At 38.1% G+C, this 17279-nt stretch overlaps 1 protein-coding gene across 5 annotated transcripts in view; it reads right to left on the minus strand.

Moving 5' to 3' along the window:
• Positions 1-5157: 5157 nt before the first annotated feature.
• LOC139739542 (diacylglycerol kinase beta-like) overlaps positions 5158-17279 on the minus strand; it is a 165725-nt gene continuing 153603 nt past the window's right edge. For all 5 annotated transcript variants that reach the window (XM_071650145.1, XM_071650144.1, XM_071650142.1 and 2 more), the window contains 7 exons: positions 15766-15851; positions 15234-15323; positions 13145-13305; positions 10509-10664; positions 9813-10020; positions 9253-9434; positions 5158-8334 (listed from right to left, as the gene is read on the minus strand). In XM_071650145.1, coding sequence (XP_071506246.1) covers positions 8203-8334; positions 9253-9434; positions 9813-10020; positions 10509-10664; positions 13145-13305; positions 15234-15323; positions 15766-15851 — 1015 coding nt within the window. In that variant the 3' untranslated portion in view covers positions 5158-8202. The remainder of the gene's footprint in view (positions 8335-9252; positions 9435-9812; positions 10021-10508; positions 10665-13144; positions 13306-15233; positions 15324-15765; positions 15852-17279) is intronic.

A 17279-nucleotide genomic window follows, 5' to 3' on the forward strand; every position in this document is an offset into this window, starting at 1 on the left:
GTTACAAAAAAAACACAACAACAACAAACAAACAAAATAAAAAAAGGGAAATGCCTTCCTCAAACCCCACTCATTCTTCTGTCAATCCAGAATTTGCTATTTGTCAAATAATTTTTCCTATATATGGGTTTGTATCAGTGCTCCTCTCTGCCTTTAACAAAAAAAAAAAGACAAAAAAAAAGGTCTGGTATCGGGAATAAGTATAGGGAACATTATCACAAGTAAACATGGCATAGATTCATCATCAGAACAAAAAGAATGTGGCTCAATTCTGCCTAATCAGAAAAAAAAAGAAACAAAAAGAGGAATCTGGAAATACGTGATTCTGTATCACGCAAAAAACGAGTGCAACAAAGTCTTCAGAAGGGACTACATCTTTCCAAAGCAACCCATCGCCCCCCCCCCACACACACACACACAAAAAAGAGTAATTACATATAAATTAAGACAGACAAGTTGTAAAGGGTACAAAGTAGACTCACGGTGTACATACAAATAGCAAGAAGAAAACAATATTGTGCAAAAGACAAATACATTGCCCTATTCTACACTACATTGGTTAATAGCCCCCATACCATATAATACATGTTCTGCCAAAATACATGAAAAGGCATTACCATGACATCCAATAGCAGATCGTATTTCATTGTTGAACTATTGGATGCCCCCAAACAGGTTGTGGTGTGTTTGAGATAGGAAAGACAAATTGTTCGTAAAATAAATGCAGTCACTCAAAATTTAAGAATCTCTGTAACAAGCTCCAAGTCGACAATGAAATGATACAATTTCCTCTTATCTCTGATAAACTGGAAACATTACATGGATCTTTACAGCACATTAGAATGCCCCCCCCCCCAAAAAAAAAAAAAAGCCTTTAGTGTCTCGAGCAGTTTCATAGCACAAATGAGGAATATTCTTAAGTTTCCTTCAAAACTAGAAATGAAAAGGTAACGTCACTTTTTTTTTCACCCTGTTACCAGAGATGTGTCTCTATGGGTCTGGTAGCAGATCTACTGTGAACTGATTCATATTTCAGAAGCTATAAAAATAGTAAAGATGTTAAACACCAGATTTTGAAATGCATGGCAGGGACATTTAGAAAAAAAAAAGGAAGAAAAAAAGTACTTGATACCTCAGAAACATATGTTTCCTACTGGACAGCATATGCTCTGCTTTTGCAGATTGCATTCCAGCTTTCAGCACTCATATTTCTGCTTCGCCTTCAAATCCAGTGATGTTTCATACGGCATGGACATAGTTTCAACTGATGGATGGTAGGAGGCTTAGTTTGATGTAAATATCAATATGTCAAAGTAATAAACAACGTACTATGCTTGAAAGGCATCTGCCAACAAAGAATGAGAGATTGAAAGAGGGAGAGAAAGAGAGAGAGAGAGAGAGAGGGAAGGAAATGGAATAAAAAAAAGAGAGTGGGGAGTGTCTAAAGCTATGGATTGTGTTCCGTTATGACATTGTTCAAGTGTTTGAAAGTGACCTGAAATCCCGAAGCACTCGCTGGCTTGACATTTTGTAATGCGAGACAAATAGCAGCCAAGAGAAAGGAAGGCGACTAGCAATGGCTATATATAACGGTTTGTTCTATTGAAACTGTCCACTTTTGCCGAGGAGCCTATTCATTGGTTGCTCCTAAATGTCATGGTAATTTGAGATCTGAGATGAAGATGGGGGGGGGGTGGTTACACAAGTCATAAGCAAATTGATGAAATCATTGTTGTACATTGCAGATGAGCATTGGAGAGGGAATTGCGCATGCAGACTACAAAGAGAACAGAGAGGTTTGGCTGTTCAGGAAAAGGGGGGGGGGGTTGTTGATTATAAGCATTCTTATCATTGGGTTTGGAAATGAAGAAAAAGATGTATAAAAGGATGCAAACAGTCTTGGAGAAAACCTGTCACATTTTTTAAGAGAAAAATGAAAATGCTTTTAAGTACACACACTCCTATGTAGAGTACATTACCCTTTTGCCATTATTTCCACTCGCCCCTGAATGTAACCCTCGAGATCTTGCATTGATTTGTCTCCCATTTCCACATTCTACTTTTCTTGAAATACCACCTAGAAACAAAAAATAGATGCGGGATGTGTCAGAAGCCAATTCTAAGATGTGAGCACGTACAGATCCCACAAAAAACAGTTGTCAATATCTCTTTACTTACTCTTTCTGGCCATGTATGATTTTATCATTCTAAGGTCTCTTGATATCAGTGAAATGCTACAGATATTGTGAAGCACAGCTCATCACAAGACCTGACAGATGGACCAATCCCTATAAATCCAATTTACTATTTAACTTTGATTCTTACTTTAAGAACATCTTTTTTTTTTTCAAATTTGTGTTATGTGATTTCTTTTCTTGGTCTGTGTATACAAACTTTACTCATTTCTTCTGGTGTGGCCGAAACTAGAGAGGTCAACATGACAGTACATGGCACTTTGTTCTCATAAAATATCGCAGCACAAACACTTTCCGGTCACCATAGTAACTACAACAGACCAAATGCTCTGCATAAATTCATTTTCTAGTGAAGTGCCAGCTCTAAAATGAATTGGAAACAACCAATCATGACGAGACGTTCATGCTAACAAGAGTTTCTATCTTTTTTTCCCTGCAAAAACAGGAAAAGAAAAAGGAAAAGAAACAAGAAACGAAAGGAGGAAAAGGATTACAGTCTACGAGGTTCGTACTTTTGCTATTATTTCCTGTATCAGTATGGCACAATGCTGCTCTATTTATCTGTGATTCCATATTTCTTATAAGTTAATATTTCATTTGCCAAATTTGTATATAGCAATATTAACAGGAAGTTATGGTGCAAGTGTCAGGAAGAAAAAAAAAATGTGGTTGTGGTGGTGGTGGTGGGGGGGGGGGATGGCCATGGTTAAGAAGTTTGAGGCTTAAAAGGTTTTCTCTATTTTCTCTGTCCTACTTTCAGGGGACAATCGCCATCGAAGATGAGAAGCGAAATGTCACGAGTGTAGAGTCAATGGCTCCACAAGTCAAGCGTCACTCTTTGTCAAACTGCTCTGTCAAAAAAAAAAAAAATGATGGACAGAAAAGGTATCAATAAGCAGCTTGTGAGCTACACAATTTCTTAATCTAATGTGTTTGTGTCTGTTGGGGGGGGGGGGATTGGGAGAGGTAGGGAAGCAAAAAAGAATAAATAATTGTGTAATTGTGAAGTCGGCATTTAGCATCAATGCAAGAGCACCTTACTTTACAGCCAGTCTTCAGTTCATTCATGTGTCAACTACAAACTGTCCCTGTACATTCATGTTACTAACCCCAAATAATAATAATAATTGAAAAAAAAAGAATGGTAAAAGTTATGCATGAGATATCATTTCAAAGCATAATTTACATGTTTGTGTGTTGCTGTATAATGAGTCAATGACCATGACATAATCACATAGTGCATAATGCTGCTGTGACCAGTGCAAAGAGACTGTATGTTGGCAGAAAAGGATTTTTTTTTCTTGACTAGGCAGGCATCCACTGGAAACCAGGGTTTGTCAAAAGCATAACAAACTGCACAGATGCATTAAAAAAAATAAAGGGGGGGGGGGGCAGAAAATTTCTGGTATGTTTGCTTTCACTTAATAGGGAGAGTGTGCTTTCTCCAATCAGATGGAAAACTGCAGCTGCAATAAATGGCAATGCAGGGATTACAAAAAACAAACAAACAAACAAACAAAAACTACACACAAACAATAAAACACAAAAAGAATGAACTCATGCCTTAAGCTTCAGTAGTGTCTAGTCATAGAAAAGCAAAAACCAAATCATGAATGATGCGAAGACACTGCTCTGTATCAACATATGGACTTCAGACAGGGCAGGATGGGAAAGGGATGTAAGTCAGAGCAATAAGGCTCAGACAGAAAAGAGAAAGGAGATGGGAAAGAAAGCTGTAGATAGATTAATACAGAAACCAACAGATGACAGATAGAGGTAGATATTAAAGGGACATTCCAGACGATTTTCCTAATTTCATATCATGTAGTACATAAATCGATAACTCCATGTAAAGATTTGTGGAATTTATTGTGGTTCTTGAGCAGAGAAACAATACTTTGAAAAACCTCAAACAAATTACACTGAACAAGGATGATGATATAGGAGGTTCACATATTTCAGAAATGTAGCAGTGTAATTCCATTACAATACTGCGTGCTTGCGAGTTCACCTGTGTATAATCTATGCATGCCTTCTTCTTTTGTTCTGCTTCCTTGAGCCCCAACTCATGCATTCTAATGGTGACTCTGCCATGTCATCATCCTTGTTCATTGCAATTTGTTCTAAATTTTGAAAATATTCTTATTCTTCATCCCAATTATCACAAATTCTGAAACTCTCTCCTCAGTATTACTTATTTATAGTTGTTCAAATGAAAAATCTTAAAATCATCCGGAGGTCTCCTTTAAGTAGATAGATAGATGGAGAGGGAGAGAGAGAGAGAGAGATAGAAATGTAATCAACAGATACAAATAAGGATATTACACAGCTTTGACAAACATTCATATCATTACTTTTTCTTTCTTTTTTTTACTCAACCACACAAAAAAGATTTTTTTTTCTAGTCTACTTGAAGTTGGGAAGACAAACCCAATATCATCATTATGCATGCAACTTTGTAATTCACAAATTTTGTAAGAGTTGCATAATCTATATGAGTGTGCACATATATATATATATATATATACCCACTAATAATACAAACTGTCTTGTAATAACCGATAGAAATGTCAAATTAAAATGCTACAAAAATACATAGGGTTTCACATACACATACTTCAATGCTGAAATATACAACACAAAACATCATGAAAATATACACTTTCCAGACAGGTCCCCTGTAAGCAAATTCAATTCCCATTTCATAATCAGCAGTGTTAGAGCCCAATTCAATGTACAATAATTACCAAAAAAAAAAAAAAATGTGATACATTATTACAGATTGTACAAAACAGATAAAGTATGAGAATTTCTATCAAAAAACCAAAACAAAACAAAAACCAAATATGCAGAGCCTTAAAATCAAATCATCACATCATCAAACAATATATATATATGCAAGTATTTATATATCTTTATATATATATATATATATATATATATATATATATATATATATATATATATAATCATCATTCTGACATAATCTGAGTAATGGTCACGGGAAAATGTCATTACATGTTTAAATAATCATAATATCTATAAATCTTTATCTGTAAAGTTTACAGATGACTGATGCCAGCTCAGTCTTACCACAGACAACTGTCGAGAAGATTCCTGTCTTGCATGACAACCAGATATCATCTTCACTCATTCACTCTCTCTCTTTCACTGCCCCCCTCCCCCCTCTCTGTGGCCACATCTGAGAATATCAGAGGAGTAGTTAGCCATGCCTTACTAAACCACCAACAATTGTTCTTTTCTTCATCCTTTTTTTTTTTGATGACATCAGACAAGTCAAATTAGACTGATTTCACAGGCAAAGAATATCTTCAGCTGTCAGTCAAGGCATATTGAAACTAGGTTTTGCTTAAAATAATAAGCAATTCCAAATGACACTGTTTAGTGTGCGTTGTAAGATATGACAGAAGTCAGATTTACAGCTATTACCCATCACTGCTGAAATCATGCCACACCTATGCACAGACTAATTAATACCAATGATGGTCTCTGGTTCAATCTCTGTGGGTCCCCATTACAGCTAGTTTTTGTTTTCTGCTCTTTTTTCTCCCTCTCAAAGGGGATAAGAGCTTCACCCTGAGAATACATCCATGGTTTAAACTTTGCCCAGCAGTGCAGTGTTGAATGATGAATTGAATTAGATCATGCTGAATTCACAGATGGATGGATCGTTATTCATAATCTTAAAGATATAAATCACTGCTTTTGGTCCATTTATTTATTATTTTTCCACTATATACTCAACTCACTGCACGACATAATTAAAAAGAAATAAAATGGGTGAATGAGGACAAAATTAAGACAAAGTGTACTCACTGTTGATATCAATTTTACGATGGCTGATGTGTGAAGGACTTAATTTGATTTAAATCAACTAATGTATACAAAATCAAGAGCTCACTATGTAGAGAGCTAAATGCTATATGTTTCTCAACTGGTGGGAAGTAACATAAGACTACGATGGTATGTAAAACTTTGTCACACAGAAATCATCTGTACAGCCTTCACTAAAAACTTTGTGCTAGGTCATTGTGCCAATTTTTGCTTTTTATCTCAAAATACATGTAAGGTATTATCCTTCTACAAATCCAATATTTTCAGAGCCTGAATGATGAATGTTTTGCATCATAACATCTTGATAATTCAAAATATAACATATACATAAAAATAAACTGCACACACTTTACACATTACAAAATTGGAACAAAAAATGAGAGATAAGAGGAAATAAAATTTACAACACCATTTGGAAAGACAAGTCATATACATACAAGTCATAACACAAAAACAAGGCCTTCAGCATTTTTTTTTCAGCTAATACCACACATGCCCAATTCACACATACAACATAATTATGGTAAACTCTGAGCAATGAAAATGTAATAAAAAAATTCACTTTAGAAAAATGTGTAGTACATATGTTGGTGATGCCCACTGGTTATGATGATCACAGTAAACAGTGAAATAATTGCTCTGTGCTGAAGAAATTGGAAACACTTACATGGGGGTATTGTTATAATGTGAACTCATGCAATCATCAGGATGGAGGGTGGGATTTGGCACCCTGGATCCCACTAGGTACAATGCACAACTTGATGTTTGTGGATTCATCATGCATGACTTGAAACTGGGGCCATTGAAGAGGGGTTTTCACCTTTCAAATGGACAATGTCTGAGGATGTAGACTACAGGGCTGAGCATGCCAAATTCTGTCTTGACAAAACAAGTTAACAGCCCAATGATACAAATCACCCCAGAATTATTTATTTAGGGGGGAAAATGCAAAAAAATAACTGTCTGTCTACGTGTGTATGATAAGATAACCATTTTTGTATTGTAAGTGATATTCTGTGGTGCACTGAATAGCACAACACACATCTTTCTTCAAAACAGTATTTCCTTAACTAACCAATCATACAGGTACAGCACTTTGGTCTTCAGGTGTAAAACAGGACTAAGCCTAATGGAGCAATACGCAGTGCTCCCAAACCAAACTTGACAGCTAGTATACATAAAAAAGAAGAATGGAAAAATGGGCATTCTAGCTCCCACATGGCTACATATCTCATTGTGCCATGTGTTTTTGCATTACGTCTTCTCCTAGTGCTGTGCCACATGGCAAATCATGTGCATAACACTCACAGTTATAAAAACAGAAGGGCATGTATATGTGATGCAGTAAGACAACTGGTGCGGTTCCTTCTAAAGTGTGTGAACAAGAAGACAACACTCTCAAAGCACACAGTACAAACAAATTAAAAGACTTAGAATTACAAACACCAACTCGTAAAACATTGCTGTATCGTACATGAACATCGTGTATGAACCACTACAGAACAAGAACCACGACAGCCCCTTTTGCTAACACTGAAATTCTGTTGCAGAAGACAATCTCATAGAAATTCATTACTCTCAAAAAAGTATGAGTTTGAGCATGGAATGAACTCGCAAGTCTTGTATGTCATGCACACATGAATGAAGTCACATATTTCGTCGACTTCCCGGGACACGAGTGGTATCCTGATGGAAAAATGTTCTGTCGGTGTGCCGGTGGGAGCTTGCCACGTTCCATCTGCTCTGTGTACATGTGTGCTTTTGCGAAACCACAACAAAGTCCCTGCAGTTTTCTGCCACTTTGGCATCCTTGTAGTAGGATTGACGAGGACTTTCCATCTCTTCTACTAAGCATGCTTTTATGTGTGGTCCCCGTGGCACAAGAGTCCTGGAACTACTCTGAAACAATTTCCATCTCCTTGCACCCTTGAACATGAGCAATGTGGAAATACCAGTGTTGCATAATATAAAGTCCCATGTCAATCTAAAAAAAAAAAAGATTTAGAGAAGAAGTGCCCTCAAGTATCTTCAGGAATGGAAGGCAGCAAAAGTTTGATGTAAAACCTACACCAAAGGATAAAAAAGAGCTGAAAAAGGAAGAGAAAATTTGAATTCTTTCCTCATTCATCTCTGGCCTGTTTCATTCAGCACCTCATAGATGCGTGTCGCTGTTCTCATCGGCATCGATACTCCCCTTGGTAAAGAGCTTCCTGATTCCAGAGAAGCTCTTCTTTGGGGGTGGGCCTTTCTGCATCGGTGTGCTGTTCTTGTGGGTGATTGATATCTGCAGGGACGAATTAAAATGAAGAGAGTAGTGTACACTGTAGGCCTACCATGACAGATTAAACACAGGTAGGTAGAACAGACACATTCATTTCTATTCTGAGGTCTAGCTGAGCAACATTGTTTGTAATCATGCAGCCCCTCTCATAAAAGGCAATAACATACAATCCATCCCTTGGATAGGGCAATTTTACATATTACATAGATAATAATTTCAAAATGTAACATCTTCTTTTGATCATCTCATTTTTTTTCTTATTTGAAAAACAAAGCAGAACATTACACAACCTCTAAAAATACTAAGTTGGGCACTCACCCCAACTTTTCTTCCCCCAGCTGTAATTGTTGACCAGCTACAAATTGTATGCAATCTTTATCACACTGTACACGCATATTTTGTATATTTTTTGTTATATTTCAATAAAAAGAAAAATGGATGGTATTTCAACTAGTGGTCCTGGAGGGGTTAATCTGGGGGCTGTGAGAGAAACTAAACTCATAAAGCGTACTGCACTGTACCGTAACGTGCCAAAATTGAACCACTTCCTGAAATGTGCTCAAAATGCATACCATACGGTACCGTACTATGCCACAGAGTGCAGGAACGCAAATTGGTCCAAAAGCATATTAGTACCTTACTAGCTGTTGACATGAGAAAAATGTGTGTAACACACACTACATCATAACACAAAGAGTCAATCTGTCTAAAGTGTTAGTGCGCCAGGTGCATGGCATGCTACAAAATGTGTGACCCGTCTTAGCAGAGTCCAAAGACAGCTCATAAGTCATGAGGTATGCTTTCTCAACTAGAGTTTGAATACTCCCAATCTGGCATGGTACGCTACGATAAGGTATGGTTCGCTTTTGAGTCTTCCACCATGACCTAACAGAAAACTAAATGACACCAGGAAGTACTCACTGTGCAAGGAGGCTGGAGCCAGGGCTCTCCATCAATCTGCATTGGCACCCTCTTCCTGGTACGGATGGTCACTGTCTGGCACTGACCGAGCCTGCGGCCCGACGACCGGATGCCTGCCTTGACCTGACCCACATGGAGGGAGCTCTCCAGACCGACCACCTCTATCGATTTGTCTCCTATCGCTGCAGGTGATGACGAACAAGCAACAAGAACAAAAAATAGGTTAGGTTAGGTGTAAACTAGAAAGGCACTCAGAAAGCGCAGACCTCCGCCGAGCAGCTCATTCCACCCATACACGTATGCTGAAAGTCACCTAATTTTCCAATACAGAAGCTAGCTATGCTGTGCCTCGCCTGAGAAGAGCGTGTGTATGCAAACCTCGAGTCATTTTGCAAACAGACAAAAGAAAACACACAATTAAACCAACGTCGATAAAAACATAACCTCCTTTATATTTGGTGAAGTAATATGGTGTGACTACTGCTGCTATTGCTGTTGTTATTGTAGTTGCTTTCTATCACAAATGTGGATGTGAATCATAGAGTGCGCCTGTTACTCACACTGCCTTGCAAACATCAGGTCGATGCTGGACTGCGTCAGGCCCTCCTTGTCTCGCGTCCTCTGCAGCTTCTTCTCCATCTTCCGCTGCTTCTTCTTGCTGGGTGTGTCCCCCCACAGGTTGGAGCCCCCGTAGATGCTTGGAATGTTGAGAACGGCTATGCCCTCGAGTGAAGGGCCACTGGCCAGGTCTAGTGAGACTCCATCGCACTGAATAGGGATAAACAAAATATGTGGAGATCGGAGAACAGGTCAACGAGAGATTCACAATGCAATGACTTCATCATCTCATCTAATATGCATATGTGAATCCACTGTTTCTCAATACCTCACTGAGTCTAAATTCTTGTGAATCAGCACCTCCGACAATTTTGTGATTGGTTAGATTCTTGAATGTGGAGTACAGTATTGAATGGAGAAACGTACAGGTGCACATCACATCTGTTTGTAGCAGGATCACAGTCAATATTTTCACGAGTCTTTAAATCTGCAAATAGCACCTGACATGCAAAATTTGCGAAAATCAAAACCTCAAGTATTTGGTGCAAACAGTAATACATAAGAAACTTGGAAGACCCATAACTTTTTCATTCTCTGTGTGATTTTGATGAAGTTTCTACCACTGTCTGTTTAATCTTAGCCCTTATATTGCAGTCAAATTGAACTTGAGGTGAAAGTGCACTATTACAATATCTCACCATGATGTCGATGTCTTCGTGGAGATTCTTGCATGTTGACGCGAACGTCTCCGACGTCCCGAACTCAAAGTACCACAACTTGTTCTTCATCCTACTGTTAAACTTCTCCGGGTGCTTCTCTCGCATCGTGTGGAATCTGTGTGCAATGGATGCATCCTAACAATGAGGGAAGGGAAGAAGTAGCAGGTCAGCAGGGGCAATGTTCTGATAATCAGTTATTGTGTCACTGTCAGGATTTATACAACACCTAATTAGAATGTAGCTATCCGATTGGTCGATTGCCCATCACGTGAAATTCAGTTAAAAGTTCCATAGAATGCTGTGGCTGTCAGCCGCGCAATTTTGTTTGAGCAAACAGGCTGTTATGACGTCATCCATTTCCATTGACTCCTGTGTTAAACTCACGATTGACTGGAAGTTTTTGTTCTATTGCAAGGCTCTGATGTCACAATAAACAAACATTTGCTGCACGCACTCAACAATTACAAGCGCATACTTTTGTCATTCATTTTTGTATACAACTTCAACCTATCGGTTTCACGTACGTACACGTTCATGGTGACTGTGCGGCTACTCATTTGTCTTTCACAAAAAATGGTTGTCATTTCTGTGCTAAATTCAAGAATCTGTGTGGACCACATCTGTTGACATTTGAGGTGTTGTGTAAAACAAATAGTGTATGGTCTTTATTCATGCAATGGAACAAGATTTCGCATTCGGTGAAAGATGAAGAGCACTATTCAACTCGGCTTCGCCTCGCTGAATAGAGCACCTCTATCTTTCACCTCATGCAAAGTCTTGTACCATCGCACTCACAATTCACAATTTGTACATCAATGCCACATGAGACAACTGGCGATGAAACACAAAATATCTTGGAATGAGTAAATGCAGTGATAAAAAGACATCCACACTACATATGCTCAATTACCCACATATACCAACACATATATCAAACAATACACACAGACAACCTCTCAACAGGAAAAAGCATTCCTAGCAATTTTGTCTACCCTGTATCTAAGAGGTATAATCAGAACAACAACATACACTACACCCCCGTTCCATGATTCCAATTGCTGTAAACATTCTGCCTATCGTGAAAATAGCAGAGCATCAGCTTATCATTAACCCGTTGAAGACGAGTCCCGAGTATACTCGGGCAGGTGCCTATGGGAAATGTGTGTTGTAGCAAAGTCACCTGTCCTCAACAAAAGCACTCAGAGTTCAGATCTCCGCCAAACAGCTCATTTTCACCCATATGTATGTATGCTGTAAAGTGCCCAATTTCCCAACAAAAGAAGCCTTGTCTTTACCTCATCAGCTTCCTGCAGCGCTGTGCCTCGAGCAGAGCATGCGCTTTAGTGCGCATATGCAAACCTCAAATACGCGCAGCTTGAACTCCCAAGTTCACTGACCCTATTTGCCAAAAGATAGAAAAATCCTTCAAAAATTCATAAAATTCCCAGGTTCATTACTTAAATTGAACTGTCTCTTCTTTGTGTCATTTTCCACTTTTTCTCCAAGTTTCATCGAAATCCATTCACAACTTTTTGTGAATTATTTTGCAGACAGACAGACAAACCAACTCCCACAAAAACATAACCTCCTTGGTGAAGGCAATGAAACTCACTGGTTGTCTCATTGTACATTCACTGATGCACATTAATTTAACAAACAAAAACAAAAAAAAACAAAAAAAAAAACAAAAAAAAAACCAACCCAAAACAAAAAACACTGATACACATTCATACTGTACAATACATGTTTAACATCAAGCCCCAAAACTGAAATGTCCTATTTGCGTTCATAATTGGCCTCATGCACATATACTGTACATAAGTGATTTTATGCTAACATTACAACAGTACAAACTCTCACTATTTGTGCGATAAATAGACTTCCATTATCTAGCCCTTTATGTGCAACAGTGTAAACCCCCTGTGTGTCATATTATTCTGAGTTTCCAACCCAGGCATGCTTTGGGAAACCATTCTCTTTTTCAAATCCACGTAAACTTAAAAAAAAAAGATGTTTATCCTGGACATGCAATGGGCACAATTGAAGGGAAAACTCCATGCTTTGCTATGATGTAAATTTTATGACAAATCTATGATTATTTTTCTTTCAAATAGCTGGTATAGCTACATAACTGTCTAGACCTAGAAGGCATGACTTTGCACATACAACCACAAAAACAAAACTAGAATTTACTCCAGAAACCCACTCGGAAACACCGCTTGACATCCAATCACCATGTAATGCAAGCTAAATGTGAGAGGAATGGAATCGGGAGTGAAACTTCCATTGTACTGTCGCATTTGCCGTTCTATCGATCAGGTTGGGTGGGTTTGTGCATTTGAGTAAAATATACGAACTTGGCACACCGTCAACTGAGTCAGACGTGCCAATGTGGCACATAAAGAGCTAAATGATATAATTGGATGATATAATTGGCCATCATTTTTGTGTTACGAGGCATTACACACTCTCACAATTTTCCCCATGCACAAGATCATGCACTGTCTACTATGAACAAACTAGAGTCTAGTTAACCTATTCCATACTAAATTCTGAACTGCCCATAGACTTAATACACAGGCCACTAGGTTCCCACACGAAACAGGTTAACTTACCACTCCTATTGAGAAGTAGTTGTTGATGATGTTGTAGGGGACTGGATCGCCCTGTTCGCTGGTGTCCGTTGTGCTGAACTCAATGTGCCACCTATCTAAGTATACAGTTTCTGAGTCTTCAATGTCCCTGAGGATCTTGGGTAGACTACCACCATCATAGCCTGCATGATGAAAATTATCGCAAATAATGGCAAGTCTTGTTCAAGGCACATTTATTAATGTAAATAATCTGTACATGAGTGTACAATGTGTATGAGTTAAAAGGATTTCCTGTTACAATTACTATTTCCTTGCATTAATTGTCCCTTGCCATGACTGTCCATTTGAAATATGAAAAAATGAATGTTTTCCACAGGAATTTGGGAATGTCTGGGTCTTTTACTGGATTTTTGGTGTCACACTGGTCAACATGCCTCTGTGGATATACACACAAGAGCCTGATGGTAATAACACATTAGAATGAGGTTGTGATAAATGTCTTCTGAGGTGATACTTCTACTAATCTTCTTTCTCTCCACTTTGTGAGAAATGCTTACCCCAGTACATATTTGCACTCCTACAAATACACATTCTGCAGGTGATGACACCACCACTTTGTCATTATAGAGGAAGAAACATGAGATTATAAGCTGAAATTGGTTCTACCCATAGGATCTCTACTCTTGTTTTTTAAGTGTTTGGCTATGTTTTCTTGACTCTCAATGGCCATGTACTTAACCCTAATCAGGCTGGGCTTTTTTGGCTATGCTATATCTGGGGGGGGGCAGATTCCGCCCCCCCCTTCAGATCTCGCCTATGGAACGCGCGATCGCGCCGAAAATCGGCACACGCGACGCCCACGACGTATTCTATCAAAATGTATGGTTGCTTTCTCCTAAAATTTTTCTTATATTTTATATTAATTAATTATTGTAACCTATGCATAAAATCAGTTTTGGGCTCTAACTCACTTATTAATGCTCCAATTAAGCTAATTTCTTTTTTGAAATGTTTCTTGTATCATTCTTCTGAGACATAGGATAAAAAAAATCTGTATCGAAATTAATTTCTTATGTATTTTATTGTTTTTTGAATTTCTTATGTATTTCTTTGTTTTTGACCTTTTGTTTTTGTTTGTTTTTTGGCCAAAATTTGTCACAGACATTTTTCGAAGCATTATTATGCTAAAATAAATTAATTTCGGCCATTCTAAGTGAAGATATGAATTTTTATGTAAATTAATTGAAAAAACACAATTTGCATTGGATTTGCACACAAAATCACGTTTTGGAGCAATTTTGGGGTTGACATATTTTTTTCGAATGGGCGTTGCGTCAAAACGGTACGGGCGGGCGCAACAATTTAAGTCTCAAAAGTTGCGCAATACTTGAAAGAAAAAGTCGTGAATCATCGCGGTGGGAGCTTATCGCGTTGTGAAGATATTGCGCGAAACGTCGAGGGGGGGGGCGGATTCCGCCCCCCCCCCAGCCTGATTAGGGTTAAACTGGTCCTTTCAGGAAGTAATCCGACAAAACATTGAAGAATTCACAAAGTACAAAATCCTTCATGTTACCATCCAAAAGTACACTGATCCCCCACCCCCGGAAGTACAGAAAGAACAAAGACAGAGCCAGAGCTTGGACTATGAAAGTCCTGTATGAAGTGGAGCTTGCTACAATAGCACTAAGCTTTACAAACTGCATAGTTCAATAGACAACAATATACATGATCTTCGAAATGAATCATCCACATTAACTTTTATTTTTTTTTGCACCTGAATTTAAGAAATCTCTTGATAAAACTGAATTCACTTTATAGAATATATAAAACAACTCTGGTTCCACAATATTTCAATCTTCACAAGACTGTCATGTGGAACAATAAGTTTCTGCAGGGCGACTAAGCTACAAAATTGAAGCCCAGCCAAATTTCCATCTCATTTACCTGGTAGCAGGGGGAAAAAAGAAGGAAAAAAAAAGGGAAAACGTGTACTTGCTACAACTTAACCCTACAAAAATAAAATCAAACTTATCTGGAAGTGAACTGAACTAGGTTTCAATCAGGTTGTCATGACGACAGCATCAAAGTATAGAAACATCTTATTTCTTACCTCCACCCCAGTTCAGACATCTTGCTAGATCGTTGCCAGTACCTAAAGGAAGGATAGCTACAGATGGTCTAGGGTCTATTTGGAGCTTATCTGTCAAGGAAAAGAATGAAAGAGAGGAGAGTGAGAGAGAGATTGATGGTGGTTAGAAATTGGACTTTCATATTCATGTTCACATCTATTAAAAGTGATAGATTGCCATTGTCAAATGAAGATTTTGAATGTCAAAAACCAAACTGATGTATTATCCAATAATAGGTGTAAATTCATGTTTCAAACACTCATACAAAACATAATTGTACACATTATTCTGTTGTTTGGAGACTAATCAAGACCATTTTGAAATTGTACAGCAGTACTCACATTGCACACAATCTATGAACCACAGAAGCACAAGAAAAGCACAAAAAACAAAATCCTCCTTCATGAATTCATTCATGAAGAAGAAATTGCAAGTTTGAACTATGCTAAGAGGTCCATTCTTTGGGCCCGTCACAAATAAGATTTGACAAGTTTCAGTCTGCAGTTGTCTTACCTATACAGTCTAACACCCATCCTACTGTCCCATCACCACCACAGCACAACACCCTGAAGTTGGGGACATCTTTGAAGAATTTTAACCTGAAAAAGAAAACAAAAAAGTCAAAATAAAATTACAGTGGTATCATGGGTATCTCTCTCCACTAAGTAACATCCTCCTCATAACCATTGTCATCACAATAATCATTTGTCATCACTGCAACTATCACTCATTCTTCGTTACACATCGTTACTAATAGCAATGTCTTTATCAACATCATCATCTTCAGTATCGCCTCCTCATCAGTGGCATAAGTGTTAGCCTCTTCATTTTCTAAGCAGGATCATAAAATTTGAACCGTGAATGTCTTCATAAGAGGGGAGATAACATCATGAAGTCTACTTCACTGAAATTCTCTAACAGCAAGTAATTTCCAGCTATGGAACAATTATCCGTGCTCAACATTCATCTTTGAGTATGCATGGAACTAAGCTGGATTGGGGAGTCTGCATGAACAAAATTTATTTGGTTTTATGTCTCGGAAACAAAACTGACTAAATTCTTGCGGGTAAAACGTAATGCATGTGAAAGTAAAGCTATAAAGAGCATATATTACCAACCCACTCTCCCCCCACAGACACATTGATATTCTTCTCCCCTCTCCTTCCCTACATCTAAAATTCAAAGGTTTCTTGTCCCATTTGTGTGAATTTAATGAGCAAGTGAAAGTGACATCAGATATCAACAACTTGCCAAGGAGGAATAACTTGACTAAATTGCCCATTTAAAATGCCACAGAAGACAATACAGTGCCTCACACAAACAAAACTTTCCCTTTCTGTGGTTGCTCTAATATATATTTGACTATGACAACCAAGCTACAATGCATCTGACATGATTCTATAAATATTGTAATCAGGGAGAGGACTTATTTACATTGAAAGAAGTCATAGAAAGAAGTTTGGCGACGGGTGATTCAAGTTCATTGCTAGTGCTGGTGTTAGTGCTGTCTTAACACTAGCCCTAACTATGATCCCATATTTAATAAACTCAGTCGGTGTTAGCAGGTTGAGCTAAAAATTATGGCATAGTTCTGTTAGCTAGTGATAGGCCCGGCGCTGAATGTTATCTATTGAACCAAGCTCCATTATTCTCATTTGGTGATTTACCATACATTGTCTAACTCCAGCCCTAGGGATTATCACATTCATCATTTCAAGGTTCACTGTAGGTGATAGCATCGACATACGTATGACACCAACAGTCATGTCTACGGATACACGTCATTCCTGGGAAGACTCCATTAAGGATGTGTACAGCCCCATATGTCAATGCAACAGTTGCTTTTACGGAGAGCACACAAAAAATCCATGCATAGCCACACATAAATCTATGCTTTGGAGCAAAATTAGGATTGTTGTATTTTGGAGATGTTTAGAATTTTTTGGCATTTTAATCTTTCCTCAACATCACTTGCCTGAGACAAAGCATTCGTGGCTTTATTATTCTTATTCAACCTCAACCAAACA

The sequence above is a fragment of the Diadema antillarum genome, unplaced genomic scaffold (genome assembly GCF_040938485.1).
Source record: "Diadema antillarum isolate AM-2024a unplaced genomic scaffold, OU_Dant_1.0 seq00000804_RagTag, whole genome shotgun sequence".
NCBI classification, from domain to species: domain Eukaryota; kingdom Metazoa; phylum Echinodermata; class Echinoidea; order Diadematoida; family Diadematidae; genus Diadema; species Diadema antillarum.